Below are 24,959 nucleotides of genomic sequence, written 5' to 3' on the forward strand. Positions count from 1 at the left end.
CAATCGTTTTTGAAATCGTTTCGTCTGCTCTCTGTGCGTCGATTGTTGGCACTCATGCGCTTAACCGCCAACTTCACACTGCAGTTGCTCGTGTGCTCATGTTCATCAACAAAACATTACGTCCTTTTGCCGGAGATTACAGAACTTTTCAATTGCAGTTGAAAAAAGTTAATAAAATTATTGCACGGAGCCACTATGGCTCACGTCGGCAAGCAGGGCCGTGAGCTGGCTCTGACGATGCTCAGAGCGTTGCCGCGAGTCTGCTTGGCTAACATTACCAACCCGGGCAGCAAGAAAAAGGTACTTGTTTCCATGAAAGTGTGGTGCTTATTAAAGTTTAACTTTTAATTGCTGTTGTTGAAAGTATTTTTTTTTGCCCAGACAAAGAGAGGAAGAGGACAGCACGGCGGTGACAAACACGGTGGTGGCGATTCTAATCAAAGGAACAACTGGATGCCTCTTGGATACGAAACTGGTAAGAAAATGACAAAAGGCACTAAAGCCCTGAAATCTTGCATATCTTAATGATGCGTTTGTAACTTTTTTTTTCAAGGCAATCGGCCTTTTCACAAAAGATTCAGCGAAGAGCCTTACTACAAGGGACACCAGTGAGTTACTGTGTATTGCCATCTTCAATAATATCAATGCTTGCCTCCTTAGGTTTATTTGACGTTTTTCCGAATTTTTCAGCTTGAGAAGACAGTATCCACCGTTGTCGCTGCAGCAGCTTCAATTAATGATCGACACCAACAGAGTGGACACCAGCAAGCTTATAGATTTGACAGCCATATCAAATACCGGGGTGTACAAGATTGAACCAGATTGGAAGCACTATGGTGTTCATCTTACTGATGAGGTAAATATTAGGCTTTTGTTTTTGAATTTCCAATAAATATTTTTTATCTCGAATTGAAAATTATTTACAGGGAGCTGACCAGTTCCAAGCTAAAATTAATATCGAAGTCCAGTGGGCTTCTGAACCAGTAATAGCGGCAATCGAAAGGAATGGAGGAAGAATAACGACAGCTTACTATGATTTACATTGCGTGTACGCTGCTACCAATCCACAAAAATTTTTCAAAAAGGGTAAGTTGGCCTTCAAACCGCAAATTGTGGTATGTGTATTAAATGTTTAACATATATTTGAACAGGTGCACCCATACCTCGCCGTTTGCTACCACCAGCTGATTGTTTAGAATATTACTCGAGTGCTGCGACTCGTGGATACTTGGCAGATCCCGAAAAAATATCATATGAAAGACTTGTCTTGTCACAAAAATATGGCTACGAGCTGCCGAAAATAGAAAATGATCCTGATTTCGAGATACTAATGGAAAGTAAGGATCCTAGACAAATATTTTTTGGACTTGAACCAGGGTGGGTTGTAAGTCTTAAGGACAAATGTATATTGAAACCAAAGGCAGAATACTTGAGAGAATTTTACGCTGATTGAATTTTTGTACACTAGACAGTGCTAATGCTAACTGAATGTACGTTGTAAATATTTTAAATTTATAAAGAAGTTTGTTGAAAATTCATTTTGGATTAACTGTTGAGCCTTGATTAAACCCATCCAGAGAAAAACATTGTGATTGGAAAAATAGTACACAGCATGTATACTTTTATTCTAAAAACTGTACATGGAAATTAATTTTTAACAAATCAAATTTACTGTCGTACTTTATAAAACTGTCAGTCTTTTAATTACATTATATACAATTTCTATTTAAAGGTCATCACGTCAATGACACCTCTTTTTATAACTTATCTTTGTTCATGATATTTACTATCATTTCTTGACTAACGTCCCATAGTCGCAAAGATAACTGTGGATCAAAGGCAGTGCTTGATACATCACAACGATAGCAGTTGTTGAAGTAAGTGCCTGAAATACCTTTCAATTCTTCCGCAGTTGCGCAAAATACACTTGTACTGGCTGCTTGTTGCTAAAGAAAAAAAATCAATTGCATTTAAAACCAAGTTTTGAAACATAAAAATGTTATCGTACCAGAGATTTTGTGAAGGGTCTGACTAATGCAAATAAAAATCGGTATAGCCAATAGTGACGCGATATATTGGAGGAAACCATGTTTCCAGGGTGGCAGCTAAAAACACCCACAGATGGCCAACGTTTTGCCAATTCTTGAGCAAATAGTACGTTGTAGAATTTCGAGTTGTTATATGCACCCATAGACCAATACTTATAGGCAGGAGGAGATAGTGTCAAAGGGTGAATATCCTCCGCTGATCGAATGAATGAAAATCTAAAAAACATTTTTTCAAATAAAATTTTCTTACAAGTGCAGGATTCAACAAAATTTCGGTATTTAAATTTACCTGTGTGATTCGCTAGACAAAATGACTACCCTGGCATTGCCACAACTTTTCAATGGATTTTCTAAAAGTAATGTAAGATAAAACTGGGATAAATGATTAACTTGAAAAGTCGTTTCATAGCCATCCTCTGTCAACGTGTAGGGTAATGCAAACACTCCGGCATTCAGTATCAAAATATTAAGAGTTCTATTGGAAAAAAAAGTTATGACAGTTTTAAAATTGCAATAATGTTATTTCAAGTAATGTCTTATTGACCTGTATTTTTGTTTGAATTCATTTGCAGCAGTTTGAACGCTCTGCAGCGAGCATAAGTCCAAGCGTAAAACATCGCAATCTACATCATCCTTTTCTTTTTTGATCCTATCAACAGCAATCTGTGCCTTTTCCAAATCGCGACAAGCCAATATTACTGTGCAGCCATGTAGAGCCAATGATCTAGCCGTCTCGAAACCTACAAATAAATGCACAAGTTTTGAAACTTTGCAAATGGAAAGAGGTAAATTTCTTACCAATTCCTGTATTGGCACCAGTAATCAGAGCAACCTTGTTTCTCAAGTCAATTCCATAAAGTACGGCCAATGCTGTGCTGCTACCATCAAAACGCTGCCTCACAGGCTGAGAAGATTCCCTGTACTCGGTAGCAAAAGCCAATCTCGGATCGGCGTAAGTCGTTGTGTGATTGACGTGGTCGACAAAAAGCACTTCTCCTTCGTTAGTAACGACCCTCTCCCATCCTGAAGGCAGTTCTCCCTTGACTATCTTTTTGCGTCCCGTGCGAGGGTGCGTCCACTGCGTGCTCTTTGTAAAATGACTGAGAATCGGGTACACGTGTGCATGAAAACATACTTAGTTATCAACAATGAAAAAAACTGTGAAAAGTACTCACTTCACGTAGTAAACATTCCCGTCGTTGCTGGCTCGTTCCTCCCATCCTGGTGGCAGCTCGTCCTCGCTGTCGGAGTCGTTCAGTAAACCAACCATTATAACTACAAAAATTTTTTCATCTAAAGTTCCAACTGCGAAGAAGAGCGTTTACTCTCTGCCTGAAGAGTCAAGAGCGTAAATTTTTTGTCAAATGTTAGTGTTCGATTTGACGTACGCATGCGGATTTGCGGAATACATGTTTTGATAAGTACATTCCCTTAATTATCGGCTGATTCGACGGAGAGGAAACACGGTATACCTATATATTGAAATGAGTGACATTTTTAAGGAATACCCCCGATAAACTAATACTTACTTAAAAGAGCTCGCGCATCAAAATCTTTGGTCTTCTGTAGTTTTTCAAAACAATTTTTTTTTTTTATTTATTGTATAACAATTTATTTACCTTTTATGTCTGTCAATAACTGCACATCACGGAATACTGGCATTTTTTACCAATATAAAGAAGAAGAAACGAAATAAATCGCGAGCATATCGATGTGTCAAAACTAAAAAATTGTTATAAAAACATTAATGAGGTAAAAAAACTAAATTTAATTTTTTTGCGAGCTGCAATGTAAATAGTTATTTTTTAAAGTAATAATTTAAACCACTTTACTGGTTTCCTGATTTTTCAAAACAATCGTCGTGTATTCCATTAATAACAATAATAATAAAATGATCATCCAAATTTGTCCACGGGTATCGGCGATTTTTTTCAATTTTATGTTTCATTAATAAAAAAAGAACACAAGATGATTGGAAGCGGAAAATAAAGCAAAATAGTTTTTTCCAAAAAACAGTTTTTTTTTTTTTAAATCGGAAAATTATAATAACATGGTACTTAACGACGATCTTAACAAGGTATAATATAAAATTGATACGTCCCAGTCCCAATACCATCCTCTTTGTTTTACAAATACATGTATGTCTAAATCGTGTCTTGCGTCATGCGTCATGTCATGCGTACTTGTGCAGCGAGTTCAAAACAATACATATGTCAGTGCAACAGCAACACTTGACGGACGCAAAAAATGCCATGAATCGTTGAATACAATTGAATCGTTTGATTAATGTCAAGTTATAAAGAACTAAGTGAGTGCGCGTATCGTTTGGTTTGACATTGATAAAAGTGAAAAGTTTTAAGATGAATAACGTAGAAATTGAAGATGTTTATCATCACGACTTCACGACTGCCTCCGAGTGGGAAGTGTTTATAGCGAGGCTGGAGGAAATTATTCACGAGTGGCAGCTTCCTCACGCGCAACCTGGCCCGCCTCTGAAAGAAGGAGACTTTGCCAATTTGTCGTGGGAAGAGCACACGGAAAAATTGAACTTTGCAGGTTAATACTGTGCAATGATCTACACACAAAAAAGACGCGCTCAGTCCATTGTTTAACTGCGTTGCCCATTTCTTTTTTTTTTTTTTCTTCCAGATGTCGAGTTTTTCTTTAAATACTTTAAACTGCAGAAAGAGGATGACGGTTCTGAGAGAAGTAGGACACCTGATCCCGAGGAAGTTCTCACCCAGTGTCAAAAAGACATTTTGAATTCTAGAAATGACTTTGTGCAGATAAAAAATGGTTATCCGGAGTTGGCTCGTTTTTATGGAATAAGAGAGTTTTTACTGCTAGTTCCTGTGAAACAAAATTCCATAGCGGATGAAACTAAAATGAAGATTTTGTTGAGTTCCTTAACCATTGCAGTGAGCAATGCACAGTGGTTGGTAAAAGTTTGATTTATTTTTTTTTTTTCCCAAAAAAATCAATGTTTGATATTGTTTTTAATTAAATTTCAGTGAAATAGCAGCATTCGTTCAGGTGCAAGAACAGTGGCAAAATTATTACCTTGGTATAAATATCGGTAAAGGTTCGAGGATGCATTTAAACATGGTTCACTTGAAAAAAATTCCTCCTCACTGCAGGCACCTGACAGGCCTATCAACTTTGTTCAAACAAAAAATTAGCGAAGGCTGTGGAAGCGGTGTAGGTCTGGACACTGTTTTCGTGTCAGTGAGATTGTCGTATACTCTAAAAGACTGGACTAATAGTACTTGGACGCAGGAGCCACCTGATTTTGATTTTTTACAAGGAGAAACTTTGGGTGTAGATGAGCTGGGGAAGCTTCCCTTTGGAGCCACGTTTGATCCAATAAAGTGAGAAATTTATGGTGCTGTAAACAAATTTTCTGAAAAGCATAATCAATAACTTGACTAAATCTAAATTTTTTTTCATAGGGAATTCCATTTGTACGCCAGTTGGTCGGAGATAAGCGAAAATGCCGTGGTGGAGAGTGAATCGTTTAGTGATTTGGAACCTCTGTCGGCTCCAGATTGGTCGTTGAAAGTCGAAATGGTTCGGAATCCCGCTTGTTTACTAGGCGAATATCTGTCAAATTTTTTACAGCTGTGCGGTAATCAGAAAAGTTTAGTAGAACTGTTGGGCGAAGGTGCCGCCTACGTTGACAACGAGAATCAGTCGTTGAGCTCTGCTTTCAATATACTAACGGAATCTCGAATTCCATCTCTCACAACCGTAGTCAGTAGAAACGTGTCAAAATCTCGAAAGAACATCGAAGGTCCCATAACTGAAGACGTGTTACTGCCCATACTGTACTTTTTATTTCCCGATGCTGAAGATAACACGGTAAAAATAAAAAATTTCAAATATTCACAGTAAATCTTGAAACCCATTATATAACGCGAAAAATCTTTTTGGTTCAGAGAGCGCCGTACGACAGCGACGCGTTAGTCATCGATGAGGACCAATGGAGAGGAATAAAAACCTGCGCCATCGACAGTCTTGTATGGCGACTGGCCATTGTGGCTTCACACTGCGCCTTTAATCTGGGTAGCGTTAACGCGCTTGCCCAGCTTTGGCACGAGTTTGTCCAGGAGTTGAGATTCCGCTGGGAGAGGGGCATTCCAGTACCAGGGTGAGTAAATAATTACTTTTTTTTTTTTTTCATTTTTCAAAAAAAGGGAGAGGTCTTTAAAACTTTTTTTTCCAAAATTTAGTTTTTACGTGATTGCCTTTACATATTTATTACATCGTGTTTTTTTTTCTTTTTCCTTTTTTTTTTTTTTTTTTTTTTTATACATATAAAAACAACTCGACGAATATTATGCGATGAAGCGTGTTATTTCTTATCTAAAACGATGTCCCTATCTCTTAAAAATATTTTATTGTACAATATTTTATCTAATGTATTTTTTACTTATACTATAATAATGTCATCGTAATCCAAGGCGAAGTACTACTGGTTTTATTTTTCTCTTTGCTTAATGCAGTCTTTGGCCGATTACAGATGCCCAAGTGTACGAATCCCTATCTAAATTATTTTTGCACCAATTTTTCTTTACATTAATCAAATTGTTGCTAGCCATGTGCACGATAAGAAAGAAAGAGAGAGCCAATCCTTCTTGACTTGATAGAAAAACAAATTGATGCGGTGAGATAGTTTAGACTATCGAACGAGTGCTGCACCGATGAGCATTTTTTTTTTTTGTTTTTTTTTTTTTTTTCGTAAGCGCTCGGTCCTACGTAAAATATAAATCAGTCGGTGCCATTTTGCTCACACATTCAAGGAGCATCATACCTATAGAGATAGATAAAACCGATCGCCTCTGACTCAATGAGTTGTGTTATTGCACTTTAAACTGGTTTATCTTACATAACAATATTCTATGTATAGGTATTTCAAACGAGAAACACTCGCAAAAACGAACATTCTTAGAAAAGAAAAAAAAAAATGACATAAAAATACAAAAAAAAGCCGCAGCAGTGTGGATAACAAACAGAAAAAAAAAAAAAAAAAAAAAAAAAGAAATTGTTCATGAAACTCGTGCACCAACAAAAACAACAACGTCAAGGACGCGTTGCCGAAAAAGAGATCGACGCGCGACAACGTAGTCTCAAATGGGCACTAGGCCGCCGCGTTGGGTCGGCCGGGCCATGTAGATGTCCATGTCGTGGTCCGTCCAGTTGCCCTCGTCGTAGTTGTTGAGCGTGTGCGTGGACTCGGCCAGGCTGTAGCGACTACCCGGCCGGGGCATGCCGGGCTCCATGCCGGCGCGGGTCCGCGAGCGTGGCCGTTGCCTCCGGGCGCTACTCTGGTGGTGGGGCGCCAACTGGACCGAGGAGCCGTACGGGCCCCGAGCCATCCGCTCCGAGGCCGCGGCCAGGGACTGCCTCGAGTGCCGGAGCTCTGAAAGGGGCGTCGGGCGTCGTCAGAGAGACAGAGTCAGAGATAGATCATAGACGGTAGCTAATAGCGCGCTTCGCATGGGGTATAGGCTGAAACGAACGAGAGACCCATGGAACGAAAGACATACATGGAGAAATGAAAAACGAAAGTGGCAAAGAGAGGAGGAATGTATATTATAGAAATGATAAAACACCTGCTCGGGCGGTCCCAAGGCCAACGAAGCTCGAGCCTATGGTGGCGGAGGGGAAGTAGTGGGGTGCCGGCCTGGGATGGTGGTGGTGGCCGGTGGTGCCATTCAGCGAGGGGGGCTCCTCGAGGCACGAGGCCCTGGTGACCGAGGCCTGTCTCTCGACGGGAAAGATCCGGGGCCGGGGTATGCTGCGCGTGCTGTAGGCCGACAGCTGGTCCCACTCCTTTTGGACGCTGTAGGCGCTGAGGGAGGCCTGGGTGCCCGGCAAGGGACCACCGGGACTGGGCGTTGGACCACCAACGAGGCTCGAGCAACAGTTGACCGGCAGTCCGGCGATCGGTAACTTGCCACCCGGCTCGTGGAGCGTGTGCAACTTGCGGGAGCTCGCCCGCCGTCTGAAGCGATTGGCGCACAAAAAGACCACCGCCACGAGGACGATGGTCAGGAGGATGATGGCGCAGCCCGCTATGGCCAGCCGGTCTAGGTTCGAGGAGGCCGGCGGCGCCTCGATCCGCACCTCCTTGCACTGGCTGTACGGCACGTTGGCCGGGGTTATCGAGCCCACCTCCTCCGCCCCGAGCACGCACACGATCAGGCACTCCTGCCAAGGAAATTTGTTGTTGTTGTTACAAAATTTGGGGTCAATTTGGTCTATATAGTGAGCAAAAAATGGAGGACTCACCGGTGCAGGGACGTTTTTGATCTTGAACTCGCGCTCGTTGTTGCCAAGGGGCGCCCCGGACTGGAAGGCCATGTCGCCGAACGCCCTGTAGACGACGCGGAAGCCGAGGGCGGGCGCCTCGGTGTCCCAACGTATGATGAGGGAGTTGTCGTGCCTGAGGACGTCCTTGATGGCAATGTTGCCGTGGGCCTTGCTCCTGTACGCGTGGGAGCCCTGGACCAGGGGCGGCCTCGGGGCCATGCTCGTCCTCGTGACGAAGACGTTGTTGCTCGGACGCTTGGTGCTGCTCGGCTGGGCCATCAGGGTTGTCGGCGTGTGGGTCGCCACGCCGTTGCTACTCGCGGCCGTGCTGGTCTCATAGGTCGAGCTGGGCCTGTAGGTGCTGCTGCTGATGGATCCGGGACTCGGGGCTATCGCGGGCGGCTGCTGGCCGTTCTCTATGGCGTCCAGCAGTGCCCCGGTCGGCTCCACGGGCTCCACCGTCCCGATGCCCACGATCTCCGTTTGACGGTCGCAATCCATCTCTGCAAGATTTCGTAGTAGTCAGTATTTTTCTTTTCTACTTTGTGAAGAAACACAAATTTGCAAATAATACGAGCTGCATTGTTTCCAACGAGATGCTGGGATTCTCAGAGCTCTGTATATAAGTGTATTGTACATCCAACGGTTAGAGTCACTTTGCATTAGAAAAGTATATACTTTGCGCGCTCTTCAGAGATTTTGAAACCACTTGACGCGTGACTTATACTTTTTTTATTTCCATCATGTAAAAAAAAAAAAAAAAAAAAAAATGGCACGTGGGCAGCCGCACATCGATGCGTATGTATATATGACGTACGAATTCGCGAGCGCGCGGTTCCATTAGCATAAGAATCGCATCAGGACTCGCCGTGCGTACGTTTAATCTCCCAGTATAAATATATAGTTACGCAAGCAACCTGTATATGGTACACACGCAAAATACAGGTTGCGCGAAAGTGAAAACGATAATTTTAGCTGTGGAATAAACAAATAGCGCAATTCAAGGATGAAGGAAAGAAAAAAAAAAGAAACGTATAGCTCTGACCTTCGGGTTTGATGGTGTAGAAACTCCTGTCCTGGAGCCTCTGCGGGCTGCCGCAAAACTGGGGTTTGCTCTCGCGGCTCGTGACCTGTAGGTCCCTGCTGCGTATCCACTCGATGATCCACCTGAGCTTGCAGTCGCACACGAGAAACCGGCCCCCGAGACTGAGGCCCCGCAACGTGCCGTTAAGTCCCGCGAAGGCCTCCTCGGGCACCGTCGACATCGGATTACCGTCTATCGCCAGCAGAGTTATCGACGGGTTGTTCTCGAACGCCCGCACCGGCAATTCGGTCATCAGGTTGAAACCGATGTCCAGCACCTGTTTACATACACATAATATAGTACCGATGGGTGTTTGTGGGATGATTTTTTTGCTCCCCCCCCCTTCCTTCCATTTGTTTGTATATACGAGCGCGCGTAGCGTTGACTTTTGTGGGAACAGCAGATGAGAACTTTTTGCGCGTGTCGAAATGATGCGCACAATGTAATGGAATATGTATACATTATAGGGTATGTGTCCCGTGCGTTGTACGTGTTATATGTATGTCGTCACATAGTGTGAGAAAAGAGAAAGACACCTCGAGTTTGTGTTACATTCGAGTGAAACACGGGCTCTTTTGATATTTCGTGCGCCACGGAGCAGAGACCATCACTTTTACGGGACGGTGGGATAGGTACTTAGATGTTTCTTTTTTCTTCGTTGGAGAAAATTTCGTTACACACCGCTGACGAGGAGGGGGGGGGGGAAGAAAAAAAAAATTCGATCTCATCGCGAAACCGCGCTTCATTTTTCGCCTAGGAAATGAATCGTCATACTTGCATAAGAGATCCGCCTCGATTCAAATGTAAAAAATTCGCGCCGAGTTTTCCTCCTTGTAAATTAATCTGGGGATTTGTATACGTTTCGCCAAAGTGTTTGTCTACCATACTTTTTTTAACATTTATTTTACATTTCGACTAATACAATATACACATTGCTAAAAATATATTTTAATTATTACGTGAATATATACTGAGCCTGCAATCGGAAAAAAATATAGTATTAGTCGCGTAAAAAATTATTGACAAACCTTTGTTTTTTGAATCCAGTACTTTGTAAGTATAACGGCTTTATTCACTAATGCAAAAGTATGAAAAAAAAAAAAAAAGTTGCAAAATTTGTGCTCGTTCACTACTTGGTTGCATCATCAATCGATGCGTGTATTATTATCCAAAAAAAGCAGTTATGATATGAAATGAAACTGGGAATTGAAAAGTAACGAAACTCGCAAAATGAAATACTCGTAGTAAAGTAATTGAAAGGGGCATCATACGCACCTTGAGCTCCCTGAGACTGGCGACGGCACTGCTGGGGAACTCGGGTATGAGGTTGTTGAGCAGACTGAGCGAGCTGAGGGTCGTGCTGACCCCGGCAAAGGCGTCGGGCCCGATGGCCTGTATGAGGTTGCGCTCGAGGTTGAGCCCCGTGAGCGCGGTGAGGCCCTGAAAGCCATCGGGACCCCCGAGCTCGCGGATGCTGTTCTGCGAGAGGTCGAGGAAGGCCAGGGCCCTCAAACCACGCAAAGCCTCGGGCAGCCTCCTCTGGCGCGTGCCCATGAGGTTGAGGTTCTTGAGGCTGGCCTCGAGGCCTCGGAAGGTGGCGGGCTCGAGGCCGAGCTCGGTGTTGCCCGCGAGCTTGAGGGTGACGAGCTTGTGGCCGGAGAAGGCAGCCTCGCCCAGTCGGCCGAGCTTGTTGCGCGAGAGGTCGAGGACGGTGAGGTTCTTGAGCCCAGCCAGGGCTTCGCGGGGCACGGTTTGGAGCTCGTTGTCGCGGAGGTTGAGGCTCCGGAGGCTCGGCTCCTGCCCGGCCAGGGCTTCGGGTTCTAGGGCCCTGAGCCGGCAGCCGCTTAGCTGGAGGTTGGCTATGCGCAACCCGGTGAAGGACCCGTTGCGCAGCTGCCCGATCGTGCTGTTGTTCACGTAGAGCAGGTCGATCCGGCCGCCCTGGGAGCCGTTCGAGGCGAACCGCCTCAGGCCGGACAGCAGCTGGTCAAAGTCGACGCTGGCCCTCGAGGACCCGGAGAAGCCGGGGCTCTTTGTCCACGCGTCCCCTGGAGAAATCAATCATTGAAAATTCTATATATATAGCTATAATTGTATATAACGAATACCAAAATGAACTGTAAGACAGCGTTTGAGTAAGTCGAGCTTAATCAAAAAGGAACTGTATATAATATATGAGCCCCTCAAGTGTGTTAGACTCGAGTATGTATATTTATATTATCGATTTGAGTATAATTTGTACATCCATTTTCTTCGTGAATTTGTGTCGTGTGCGCGCAAAGAAAGTCGATAGCTGAAATTCAAGGTAGACGCTGTTAATAAAAACTATTCAAAGGACTCTGAGATAAATGGATCGAGATCAATTGCGTGATGATTGGGGATGCCTATAGCATCGGTAAAATTGAATACTAAAGGTATTCGGTTCGGCAAACCCACCAAGCGCGTCGCACTGTACGGAGAGCTCGCGGGCGAGGTTGTAGTCGCAGGTGCAGCTGTTCTCCAGGTCGTCCAGTGCCTGCTGCTGCTGCGACAAGGTCGACGTTGACGTGGACGACGACCACGGGCAGGGGGAGCTCGCCTCGGTTGCAGGAGCACCTCCGAGCACCGCTAGCAGTACGGCCAACAGCAGCGCCAAAGATCCTGCGAAACAATGACATTGCAATTACGAGGAGCATTTTTAATACTATTTTACAATTGATATGGGTTGCCATTTAGTTATATGGACGGCGAGAGAAATGAACGAGCACTCGATTATAATATACTCCGTACGTGCCAATTTTTTGCTTTATGGTCCAGATTTTATTGTGCCCAAAACCGCAAGTATACCTGGTACATACATCAGCACAATAATTAGTGCGAGTCGTCGCAGCAGAGCATAAGATGAGTACTTGTACAAGCATGCCTTGGTATGTGTATATATATATAAGTACACGTGTATACCGGCACGCGAGCATTTTATAAGCGTTTGGACGTTTAACACGTATAAGTATGTATACAGGTGATGATGGCACGGGAGATTGGGACGCGGAACACTTGGCAACGCGGACACTCGCGTGCCCATTTATAACGCCTATATATAAGTATATACCCATGGTATTACATATGAGTATCTCGAGCTTGAAAACCGCATTATTATTTCGCTGCAGCTGTTGCGCCCCGAGTCTATGTAGCTGTTCGTGCATCCACGCACTAATAAGAGCCGAGATTCTAGCTCTGGTGCTGCTGCTATTTGGGTATATGTGTGTAAGATTTTCATTGGTCCAAACATGCGCGGATGCGCACGACATCCTTTTACTACTTCCTTTTTTTTTTTTTTTTTTTTTTTTTTTTTTTTTTTTTCTCACGCCGATAAACCGCGTTTTTTTTTATCCATACGTCAATAATCGATCGGGTATAGGTTCCGATGATTGTTACACGTTTGCCCTTCTCTGTTATAATAACCCCTTAAATTACCACCGCATTGCACGAAATCAATACGCATTTGCACAAAAAAGAATACAATCTCGCGTATGACGATACCCTATGCAAATGACACGTAGTCGCCCATGTAATTCGAATAAGAAGGTATGCTTTAATGTAAACCGCAGCAGCAAGAAAGTTACGCGGCTATTGCCCAACGGAGCGTGGGTATATTTACGCATGTGTATAACCCATTGCATGCATGTCTTTTTCTCTCATTTATACCTAGAGGGGAAGTCGTTAGTGCCAGAAAGCCGGGCAACCGGCGCGCGCGCAAGAGCCGCAGCTTATAGAATGCAGTCGTTAATTTCGATCGAATTAACCCGACGCCTGATGATGCAGCCGTCACCTCCGTACATATATATTTATACATCACACATTATTTACATTACGTTAGAAAATCGACATATTATAATGTTATACCCACGCATCAATATACATGGACATAATATTATTATTATGTAGCTGCTCACACGTGCTCGTCGTCGTCGCGAGGTATAATGTGTATAATATATATTGTAGAGGTGCTCTCCCCTCGGAAGCGAGCCGCTATATCTTGCGCTACGTTTATATACCCACAGTACCGCGTGGAATTCCGCGCCTTTCACTTTCGCGGTTTTTTTCTCTCTCTCTCTCTCCGTACACCGCGTCCCAAAGCAGCGATACTTATATACCTACCCCCAACATATGCAGATAAGTGTTGACTCCCAGAGCCGGTGCTCCCCGCGGATGATGGGCACTTGCAGGGCTTATAAGGTATGTACAACACTATGTGGTGCAGCGCGAGCCGATTGCTCACTTATTGCCACATAGCGCTAGGGGCAATGTTGATCTTGTGTATTTATATATACTTATTATATATACGTTATTGTGTCGCTTGCATTCTTTCGCTGATTTGCGGGAAACTTTATACGGGTGTGCTTTTGCTTCGATCTGTTGTTACCTGTATAATATACATGCATAAATAATTAATTACGTGGCAGAAAATAATGGTCTTTATAATTTCGGCTTTTTTTTTTTTTTTTTTTTTTTTTTAATTTAACACTCGACCGCACAAACATTCGAGAATCGTGAAAACTCACGTGTAAGTTTGAGAAAATTTGACGAGTAAACGGTGTCTATTATACGTATAGGTACGTCCATTATACGCTGCGTATGAGCCTCAAAAGAAGGTTAATGAGAAGTTAAATTCATGCGCGAGCCGGTATACATCGCATACGTATAGAGACACGCACGTGTCGTGCCCGGTCGTTACGTTATATGTATATACACGCGTGCATGTGTATATACTGCAGCTTTGAAAGTGCGCTTGCGGCTTTGGAGAGAAAATGAAAAAGAAAAAAGGCGCAGAAAAACAAAAAAAAAAAAAAAAACGAGAAATAGAGTGCCCCGGCGAAACTCAAACTGTTACAGTGTGTCGGTTACGCTCCGAGACCGCCGCAGCCGTTCAATTTATTTGATCTTATTAAACGGCCCGCGGCCTAATTAAGAATATGTATACGCGCACATGCGCGGAGATGCATGTCTGCGACTTTTTTTTTTTTCGGTTTTCCAATTGCCCGGGTAATTTAATTAATTCGCCGATCTCGATTTTCCTCCCCGCTTTCCCGAAAAAAAAAAAAAAGGAAAACTGGAGCTGCGCAGTGTATATAAATTAACATCGCAATCTTTCCCCACTTGTGTTTGCGTGTAACGCGACGGACGACAAATGTTACAACAATTTATACACACGCTCGGGCCAAATCGACTAAATAAAATCGCGTTCCCTTGCATACGTGTATATAAATATATGCTTGTTTGCGCTTTCGAGATACATAATTCCAACAACAGCCCGAGCTCTCTCGCATTCGATGCAAATTCACATTGAATGCAAAGCGCGCCATAGTTTAGGTAGTATATAATGTCGAGCGAAGCGTAAAATTTTAAATACCACATGCCCAAACGCCGGTGCGGTTCAAAGACCTTGGCGGTGAAAAAGCATGTTTTTTTTTTTGTTTTGTTTTTATTTCCCATTCGTGCCTGCATCCTTTTCCACGTGGAAACGTCGAGAGGAAATTGATGCTTCGCGAAAAAAAAAAACGGGAACAACGGCAGCAGGGTCCCAAGCTAAGGTGGGCGGGGAGAGAGAGAGAAAAAAAAGAGAGTGTGACTCTGCCGAAACAAAAAGTAATTTCTCTCCGGGCTCGTATTATACATATACTCCGCCTAATGGCAAGAAAGTCCCGCGTTACTCATGGGAGATGGAAACACACTGTGCAGCGCGTCCGCCTCGAAAGTCCAATTTGTACAATAGACGCGTGGAGGGAAGAATCAACTTCCTATCTCCCCTAAGAAAAGACAGGGGGGGTATGTTTCCCGACGCTTCGGGTATTAAAAAAAAAAAAACACGGCGAGTGTATATTGTATCGCGGCGTGTGGGAATTCGTCGAATCCGCCGACTTACGCACTCTCGCCGTATACGGGACCCAACTCGTTATATAAATTTTCTTTCGCACCATTCATATAATACCCATCTTGTGTAAAGACCGGCGGGAAAGTCCGTGGAGGAAAATGGCATATCTGCCATCTGTATATATACCTATACCCTGCGCGTGTGACTCCGACGATGGGTTTATTGTTTTTGAGTTATTATATTATACGCACCGTAGCGAGTCCCGTCTCCTTTTATTTTTGTGGCTGCAGGTAAATGTGCGGGGAAAAAACGCAAAAAGTACAAAAACCAATCCAAATTGACTGTATAGCGTTAAATTAATCAATGGGCCGATTCGCTTCTCGACCATCATCGGAAGGCAAAGCGCCGATTTTCCGCCACAAGCACATTGGGCCGATTATCTTGTTCATCAATCTGTGTACACGTAACTGCAGAAACGAGCGCTGTTACGTAATGAAACGTAATACATATACATACACATATAACCGTACACACACACGCGTGCGCATGATAATTGCACGTATACGAGCGGTTGATTTACTTTTCAATCGAATCGACAATGAAATCGTGGACTCGCGAGTTGTACATGTATATATACATGTATCGGTATGTGCACCGATTTTACGAGGGACGGATTATTGGTTTGATGATTGAAAATCATTTTGAGGGCACTTTGTAGACTGTGAGCACAGGTGTATCGCAAGGGTAAAACAATAGTTGACAATTGGAATTTGCGATTTCACGGGCACTGCAAATATATAGTTAACGGGCACTATATAGTTCAACCAAATAGATCATTTTTTTGACGAGAAAACCCAACACACGATGGCTGCGTGGATTGAAAAAACTTGCAAATTTAACGAGTACTTCATGCAAGTGTGCAAACAAATTATGTGACAGAAATTTTTGATCCTCATCTTCAGCTAGCCTTTTTGAGATACTCGTGAAAAAAAAAAAAAGATTCGTTTGTTTTTAAAATTCTTTTATCAGCGCTTACATACATCGCAATGCAGTTTACATGCATATAAAGAAGAAAAACATTTCAACAATACCAAATGCTTTAAACGTTTAAATTTACAGTTGTGTGTGTATAAAAACTCACGCATGACCTCTCACATGGGAGAGGGTATGATTTTACAACTCGTATACTTATATATATACCAACATTGGATGACCGAGCAAACACAGGTAAGAAAAGGCAACGCACGATGACGAGCATCAATGGGTCAGCTCTCGGAGCTCAACTTGGCGTTTTTTTTTTGTTTTTTTTTCCTCTTTATATACGTATACCTGCCGATTCGACGTGTAACGGGTTTGCGTGCTTATTGTCGCGGCGCGACTCGCTTTCGGACGAATATACTGTTATATACCGCACGGGAGAGGTTACCCTCCCTCCTCTATGTATATATATATACACATTTTATACCTGCCCGATGGCGCTCGCGGATTATATGACTCTTCCTTTGCGGCATCAACTCCTTTCTTTCTCGCGCGCCACTTGACCCGATGATGCTGCGCCCCGACCAACCTCTACATGATACTTCGCTATGTATACTCTCTGCTGTGTTATTACACCCATTCAATTGTCCGATGTCCTGTCTCACGCGTATTATATTATTTTAACGTATGAATCACCATCTATTCGCGTTGCTTTTACATTCCCCTTTCGTTCATTTTCCTAAAACGATCCGTCCGGTTGCCGTACCTTAATTCCCCTTTTATTTTTGCTTTTTCTGCTACTTTTTTGAAATCTTTTTTTGTAGCCGTTAAGAAAAAAAAGAAAAAAAAAAAAAAACGGCACTTTGCGGTTGTTCGGAATATAAAACAGAGGGTAGGTATAGTCGTATCTAATAATAGAGAGTAAAAAACGGTGATTATATTGGCAAGGAGTCGCCGAGGAAACAACGTCTCGGGCAATCGATTCCGAATACAGTAAGAGCACGGGACGAGGAATTGCATTTCAACTCCATATGGGCGCCTTGATTTCTCGTCACGCACGAGTTTACCTCCACGAGAGGACGGGACGTCCATGCATTTACATTTTATACACCCAATGTATAAGACAAAAAGGTCCGCGCGACGGGAGAGCGTATATATATGTATAGTCGTGCAAGTGCCACCATACAACATATAGCCAACAAATTCCAAAGTCGCGCGGATGTCGTATTATACGGAGACACAGCCTGCATTTTGTATCCTATATACCTAATGCGCACGGAATACATATCACCGGCCGGAGAGCAACCTATCCCTCGTTATCTCGCCTACATACATTATATACTCGCGTTGTATATGCATCTCGTGTAGTTACCAATGTATATACATACATACCATTACCCGTATAAATATGTCTGCGATGCCTGGTGCTGTGCTTGTATACGTAATATGTATAAATGGGAGAGCATCGCCATCGCCTACATTAGCAAAAAATCCTGTAGCAAACGAACTGGTCGTGTACAACGCGAAGATCGGTATTATATACAAGCCGCGCGGTGCAGTATACTCGCCGCCGATTTGCATCGACTGTCAATGGGAGTAGGGGAGAGATCTATCCGAAAGTAGACTACTACATGGAGAGAATATATAACTCTCGTTTCCTCCCGTTCGCCTTATCTCCGTGAAATCGTTTTCCCAGAGAGAGAGAGCCGTGTCGCGAAGGGGAGGGAAAAATGAAGCACACACTTTGGGAGGGACGCGGCGGTGTTAAAAGTAGGTAAACCGGCGTTGTTTGCATATCTGATATCTATATATATATAATAAATATACCTATGCATGTGTAGGAGCAAAGTGTTACTGTTAAAACGCAGGGCGGTGGCTTCTAGGCCACACGCAGCATCATCATGGCACGCATCGTCGGCGCTCGCTTTCCGTCGACCGCCTCGGAAAATCCGTATGGTGCACGCGATCCGAACAGATGTACATCGCATCCGGCTGCGCTCGTACACCTATATATATATGTATAGGGTCCGGATATATGCCTCTCCTCGCATATCTTATACACATGGGTGATGATGGCGATGATATACCGAGACAAGTGGAGCGTATGATGTCTTGTATGTAGGTACACGTGCCTCCTTTCTTTTTTTTTTTTTTTTTTTTTTTTTGGAATTCGATACCGGAGGACCTTTGCCGAGGATTTTGAGGGTATAATGTAGTACTCGTTTTTTGCTCAACATTATAATAATACGATTCAAGGGTGATGAAAAAAAGTTTTGCAAGCTCGTTGCTGCTGATGTTGTTGAAATTTAATAAATTCATTGCAAATCTTTACGAGACGACTTTCAATGTATATATACAGCATTAGGTTTTTCGTTAAAAGTGACTCTCTGGTTGCATGATGAAAAATTTCCCTACCTATATAATATCATGTTGTACACGATCTGTTGAAATGTACGGTATACATTTATTTCGTGACGGACCATCCGCGTCTCGCGTGTACCTATATATGTATTAAGATGTGTACGATAGCTTGATGGCCGAGATCGGCAGTGAAAGTCGATAGGCGTTATTAAATTTTCACGCTTTTTTGCATGTATTTCCACTTCATCGAGTTCGAGCGCGCTGTATTGGAAAAAAAAAAACCCTCGGCCATATAATTATATACACTCGACGTAGAAATAATATGTTTTATTTGATTTCTAATGCGTTTGGCCTCGATATTATATCGTCAATGGCTCATTATTCGGCGAATTTTTCCGATTTCAACAAAAATCAACATAGGCATGTATACTTCATCAATCGCTCGCAATGGCTCTGTAAGGATTATTTGACGCAAAAATGTCTCCTTTCAAAGCAGTGACGCTACACTCTCGATAAGTAAGTAGTATCACACGCGTGGGAAAATCCGAGGGCGCGGTGTAAAACAGCCGTTTATGGAGCACACCCAACATTTTCCGGTTTCACATGTTGCATGTGTGTATACGTATCCTTATAATACATGTAATATGAAAACTCGTTTCACCGAGTATACAGGTATAGGTGTAGTTTGGTGCTTATCTAAAAGAGATGCATTTTTGAGGACGCGCGACGGTCGCCCGTGAAAGAACGTGCCGAAAGAGGAAAGGGGGGGGGAAAGCATCCGCTGGTACTCATCGCCGTTCGAGGAGTAAAAAGACACCGAGAGGAATTTTTTTTTTTCGAACACCCGAGTCGTCCCGAATCTCGGGATTTTAGTGATCGGGCGAAACTTGTTTCCGAGCGCTTATATATATATATATATACACGGACCAAGTGTAAAAACGGTTACAATAAATGGAAAGGCGCATTTTATTATGAGTACCGTTAGAGCCAGAAGAGCAGAAGAAAGGGGGTAGTGTATGGGTAGGTTATAATATACAAACGTGTTTTCCGAAACACGCGCGAGAGAGGCGCATTCGGACTCTCGAAGGAGCTTCGAATGATTTCGCAAGACCCGCCGCTGATGCCGATTTTTCCCATCGAGCGCAAGTGCTTCTGTATATATATAAATACCACACAGCTGATGGCGACCGTTCATTACGGGATGGCTCTCTCCGTATATACGAGTGCTTTTTGCTCGGCCATCGCGCGACTTGGCTTTTGCAGCTCATTATATATACGGTATATAGGCGGATGGGGGGGGGGAGACGGTAATTATGGAATCGAACGGTATGAATAAGGTATGGGTGACGCAACTGATTTAGCTTTCGCGCGTCGCGGGGCAAGGGGGGTACAGGAATTCGTTTGTGTCGCTGCAGCCACAACGACGCACGTACACACACACACACGTCAGTCAATGTACTCGCCAGCTATATAGCCCCTAGGCATCGAGGCGCACGAGACTAACGAGTTTAGATGCGCTTTTGCAATATTCCGACCATTAGGTGTGTGCATGTGTACTGCTGCCGTGGAACGGGGGAAAAATTGAGCTTGGACCACAATCGCGTTTTGCAATGCGCGTGTACACATCTTTCACCGAATATACACGGGGAATTCAATTTGACGCGCGTCAGCGTGTGCCTAAACAAATAAATATATATATCAATGTAACGAGCACTCTCGCGTATATAGTATGTACAGTAGAGAGAGGAAGGCTCGCGAAATCGATATGGAAGGGAAAGACACTTGCAGCGCGAGAGACGGGTGCCGAGATTAATTGCGCGTGAAATGAGCCGGGCCTTTTTTTTTTTTTTTTTCGATTGTCAGAAAAGAGAAATTCGCGCGATTGTGCATTACGTGTGTCCGTACGGCGCGATAATTTTTCCTTTTCCTTTCCCCCCCCCCCCCCCCGCAAAATTGGCTTGTACTGCAAGACGCGGGAATTTCGCGACACAATGGAACAAGCGCCCGCCACAATGACACATACGCTCGGGCCTCGAGGAAACTTCGGGGGGGGGGGGGGGACCCGCGTCGGTTAAATATACTTATCGCCCTGGGGAGATTTACGTGTATTTTACCCATATCCCCCTCCCCTTCCCCGATGTACCTACAGCGGAAGATAAATACACCATGTACACCTGACTCGCTTGTATATGTATACGTTGTTGCAGGTGTTACGTGTGTATACACATATATGTATATATATATATCATGCTATACTGTATACGGGGAGTAAGAGATATTACGTCGCAAAGTAGGTACGTGTCCCTTGGTCGTTTTGCACGTTCTCTTTAATTTCACGAGCGCCCCATTATTATTATTATTTGCCCCTTTTGCTCGTGTGTCGTAGGTATATATATACCTACTTGCCGCGCTCCCAACTGCGGAGTTGTCAATTAGCACGCAGTCTCTCGTTTGTAACTCTTTATTTACCCCTTACCAATGCGGTCTCGCCTCCGTTTTTTTCTCTCCCCTCTTTCACTTTTCACTCCCAACTTTTTTTTATGGATGCCCAAGTGTATTATATTATATATATATATATATATATATTTATATATATATATATTTTTTTTTTACGTGTTGCACGTCTGAGAAAGTTTTTTCCGCGTTGCTCAAGTCTTCCCATTGCGCTCGATCAACCAGTTCTATACCGAATCAGATGACTGTGCAATAATAAAAAATAAAATAAAATAAATGCAGGAAGAGTACACCGCGGATTATCTGTGTAAACAAAAGCCGAGTGTCACTCCTCCTCGGGGGTGAAAAAAAAAAAAGAGAGAGAAAAGTATAGTATTCGTTTATGGCCGAGTAAACGCAATTATTCGCCGTTTGCGGTTCGAGCATTTGTAACAAAAAAAAAAAAAGAAAGAGGGAGAGAGAAACCGATGGCTAATTGGTTATTACTCGGTTCCGACCGTGGAAAAATGCATTCCATCGATTGGTTTTCGATTCGCCGGCAGAGCGTCAGAAACCGGCCGGAAGCCACGGGCCTCACGGAAATGAGAATTCCTCCGACGACTATATATTATATACTACTCTGTTCCGTTTCCTCTTCCATCTAAAGCTCACATCTTATGGTTTATATATACATACATATATATATATATGTATATGTGTGTATGTGTAAGGTGCAGGAATGTAGGTCGGCTCAGGTGCTCCCGATGATTTCACGATGTTTTCCCGATTACACGAGGAGACGAGCTGCACCACACACGTATACGCTTATACACAAAGATGGAGAGATATGGCGTCGGCCGATTAAAGTCCCTCTTCGTATACACGTGTACATATAAATATATCCTCGTACGTATGGACTATTTGTCACTGTCGCGTTAAAAAGATTCTAGTTTTCGGTGTCGGAGTAAACCATCACGTGTGTATATATATATATAAATCGATGTGAAACTTAATGATACATAGATTTCGGAGTGAATTATCGTCCCCGTCATCTCACCACATTCGGGGAGGGTAATTGAAGCGCGCAAAGTGCCTTTATTCTCATAGAGGCTTTTTTTTCAACTTTGAAGATCGGCAGAGAGTGTAAGAGCGCGAAGACCCGAGCATTTTGAAACGCCGTGTGTGCTATTAGTGTGAAAGTCTGGATTAAGTATAATGTACGTGTATAATGGACGCGTGCGTGCGTGCTCGACATTTCAGGTCGATCCCTCGGCGAGGAGAGGCACCGCGACGACGATTCAATTAGCCGGTCTGCGCCGAGTATTAGAATCCGCTCGAACAAGCCCGATGGGAAAAAAAAAAAAAAAAAAAAAACACGACAATGGAGATTATACTTTCATTGTTGTTTCGCATACACACGCGGCTTTTACGGAAGTTGTTGTTTTTGTTGTTGTTGTAGGGGATGCGCAGAGTCTCGGACTTAGTATAAATCGTTAAAGGCTCGCGCGCGAGAATCAGAATGGAAGGTGGAGCTATAACAATTATAATATACATACAGCTGTAACTCCCGCGAAGCTGCGTGTATATCGTGGGATTCGCGGGGAAAAATAACTGGATGTATAGCGTCGCGTTGCAATATAATCGTACAGCGAGGAAAAGAAAGAGAAACACGCGAAAAGGGAAGCTACGTATGCTGCGCGCACCTATCAAGACCGGCGGTATTTGAATAACGTTCCGCGCATACCGTACAACAAAACCGCTCGCTCTGTTCTTATACGCTGTGTACCCTTGTACAATAAGTATACCATGTGCCTTTGGTTTTACTTTGCTCTTCTTCTTTTTTTCCCACAAGATGCACATTTCTTCAATGTTGAGGAACTTGAGAAGGGACTTATACAAAAAGCTCTGCCCATTAGCGATTGCTGTTGTACGCGTTTAACGTAAAGGGGGTTGTTTCCGTTTAGTATAAGCCCCTTCTCGGTTTTGCGCGCAAAGCACTAACTTGTGCATGCTCGTGTCACGAAAACTTCCAGCGTTTCTTTTCGTTAATTAACCACATGGAATTTTTTCTTTCTTTCTTCGCCTGCAGGTATACACTTAACTATACGTAGGTACCTACGATCAAAGCAAAGTAGCGCGCGTGAAAAAAAAAAACAAAACTCTCCAACTTTCGTACACGTACCCGCTACTAAAATTAAAGAAGGGGGGGGGGAAGAAATTTCTATTTCAATTAAACACGCGTCATTTCGATCTCGGTCTCTATAAGTACATATACATGTGAGGTGTGTGTATTTATGGTAGCGCGTGCCATGCACTCGCGGCAATGAACTCGAAGCGGCAAACGGAACGAATTAACCAGAGCGTCACGGTGAAAATCTCGACAGAAAAAAAAAAAAAAAAAAAAAAAATTCACGCAGCTCGTTCGCTCCGTGTGTACCGTGTATGCAAGGCATTGCGAGCGGAATGAAGGGAATTTTTTCAAGAAAAAGTGCACGGACGGGATACCGGTAGACACGCGGGTTCGCGTAGCGTAGGTGCATTTGATATGTAATCGCGAGGGCGGGTAGCCTACGCGGGGCGTATCTAAGACCCATGCACGCATGATCGGCGAAGCGCGAGTACATCATCTATCCCTGCGGGGGGAGCTATATGTGTACAAGTACTCGCGAGAATTTCCCTTGCATAAGTATAATGATGGTGTATACACGGCCTGTACTTATACATATACATATATATATATATACCACCACCGCCATGGTAAGTAATACTAGCTCGGCTATAGCTTATTGGCCGTGGCTCGGTTCAAGGTCGGCCGCCCCGGCCGTGTATATATACTTACTATCGCAAGTAGGTATATAACATCGCGGAGGAGAAGAAGAAGAACAAGTACAAAGAATCACGGCGCGTCCGTCCATCCGGGCGTGTGTCCGTGTATGAGTATACCCGTGTACGGGCATCACAGGAAGAGTACATTACACGGACACTTACTCGCACCCATATTACCCCCGTAATACCGGTAGCTGGTGTACCTATATGTAAGGCACTTACCGATACCACCTATATATACATACACACGCATATAACAATCAAGTGCCCCGTAGCCCTCATGGGTGCATTATGCGGCATGTGCGCGGGCGGCCGTTCAACCCGACGAGCCGTTCGAGCGTCGCCGCGTCAAGTACATAATATTACATAGCGCCGATGATGATGAAGATTTTACGAGCGCGCGGCTATAGTTTTTTACATGCCTATATTATGTATGTATAAAATTATAATAATATATGTACTTACTCATCCGGCTGCAGTGCGGCTGTAGTTGCTGCTTCCGTTTAACGATCGTCCTCATGGTGATCCGATTTTTTTGTGCTTTCGTTCCTCCGATGATACTTTGTGTCCGTAGTACGACACTAGCCGGTGCTCTTTGTGTACTCGGGGACTAGCCGTCCCTGTTGGCCGAGCACAACGGTAGCACCAGCAGCATCTTGCGCCAGGTAATACTCTCGGTTTCACCACTATACAAATGTAATGTACGTATTTTACGGTATACTCTGCGACCGATCCGACCGCGGTAGGTGGAAAAATCGGCACTGTAATCGCGCTAGTCCATGGTTTTTTTTGTTGTTTTTTGTTTTTCAAATCGTTATCGCAGCAAACTCTTTCTCTCTCTCTCAGGGCGATTTTCCCAGAAATCGGCAAGGGAGAGACCGCGAGATCGTTAAAGCTAACGGAGGCGAGTCCGACGATCGGTTTGTATACGTATAGGCTGGCTTTCTTAGGGCCGACTGCCGGGCGAACTGTTGCTTCTGGTAGATTGTACGTGTATACCTGCTCTCGCGAGTCGCCGCGCCGCCGCTGCCGTCGAAGGAATCCTGTCCATCTCCTCTCCCTGCCC

At 43.8% G+C, this 24,959-nt stretch overlaps 4 protein-coding genes across 5 annotated transcripts in view; 2 read left to right on the top strand and 2 right to left on the bottom strand.

Moving 5' to 3' along the window:
- The first annotated feature begins 58 nt into the window (after positions 1-58).
- Positions 59-1,538, top strand: mRpL15 (mitochondrial ribosomal protein L15). Its single transcript, XM_014355474.2, has 6 exons — positions 59-300; positions 382-475; positions 554-608; positions 691-856; positions 927-1,086; positions 1,152-1,538. The coding sequence occupies exons 1-6, from the start codon at positions 196-198 to the stop codon at positions 1,451-1,453; spliced, it is 882 nt and encodes a 293-aa protein (XP_014210960.2). The 5' UTR covers positions 59-195; the 3' UTR covers positions 1,454-1,538.
- A 141-nt stretch (positions 1,539-1,679) lies between these two features.
- Positions 1,680-3,408, bottom strand: Wwox (WW domain-containing oxidoreductase). Its single transcript, XM_014355466.2, has 6 exons — positions 3,224-3,408; positions 2,847-3,148; positions 2,593-2,788; positions 2,338-2,523; positions 2,009-2,264; positions 1,680-1,946 (listed from the first exon to the last, which is right to left on the bottom strand). Exons 1-6 carry the CDS (start codon positions 3,316-3,318, stop codon positions 1,758-1,760), a joined length of 1,224 nt encoding a protein of 407 aa, XP_014210952.2. The 5' UTR covers positions 3,319-3,408; the 3' UTR covers positions 1,680-1,757.
- Positions 3,409-4,289: 881 nt separating this feature from the next.
- The window catches only part of Rab3GAP1 (RAB3 GTPase activating protein subunit 1), a 29,076-nt gene continuing 8,406 nt past the window's right edge, over positions 4,290-24,959 (top strand). For both annotated transcript variants that reach the window (XM_014355523.2, XM_014355525.2), the window contains exons 1-5: positions 4,290-4,604; positions 4,698-4,983; positions 5,060-5,416; positions 5,498-5,906; positions 5,984-6,195. In XM_014355523.2, coding sequence (XP_014211009.2) covers positions 4,409-4,604; positions 4,698-4,983; positions 5,060-5,416; positions 5,498-5,906; positions 5,984-6,195 — 1,460 coding nt within the window. In that variant the 5' untranslated portion in view covers positions 4,290-4,408. The remainder of the gene's footprint in view (positions 4,605-4,697; positions 4,984-5,059; positions 5,417-5,497; positions 5,907-5,983; positions 6,196-24,959) is intronic.
- haf (leucine-rich repeat and fibronectin type-III domain-containing protein hattifattener) lies at positions 7,068-24,413 on the bottom strand. Its single transcript, XM_014355526.2, has 7 exons — positions 24,359-24,413; positions 11,881-12,084; positions 10,720-11,492; positions 9,406-9,721; positions 8,340-8,863; positions 7,661-8,258; positions 7,068-7,467 (listed from the first exon to the last, which is right to left on the bottom strand). Exons 1-7 carry the CDS (start codon positions 24,411-24,413, stop codon positions 7,175-7,177), a joined length of 2,763 nt encoding a protein of 920 aa, XP_014211012.2. The 3' UTR covers positions 7,068-7,174.

Source organism: Copidosoma floridanum, unplaced genomic scaffold (genome assembly GCF_036245765.1).
Source record: "Copidosoma floridanum isolate Cflo_tuat_1 unplaced genomic scaffold, Cflo_Japanese_pri ptg000019l, whole genome shotgun sequence".
Classification (NCBI taxonomy): Eukaryota; Metazoa; Arthropoda; class Insecta; order Hymenoptera; family Encyrtidae; genus Copidosoma; species Copidosoma floridanum.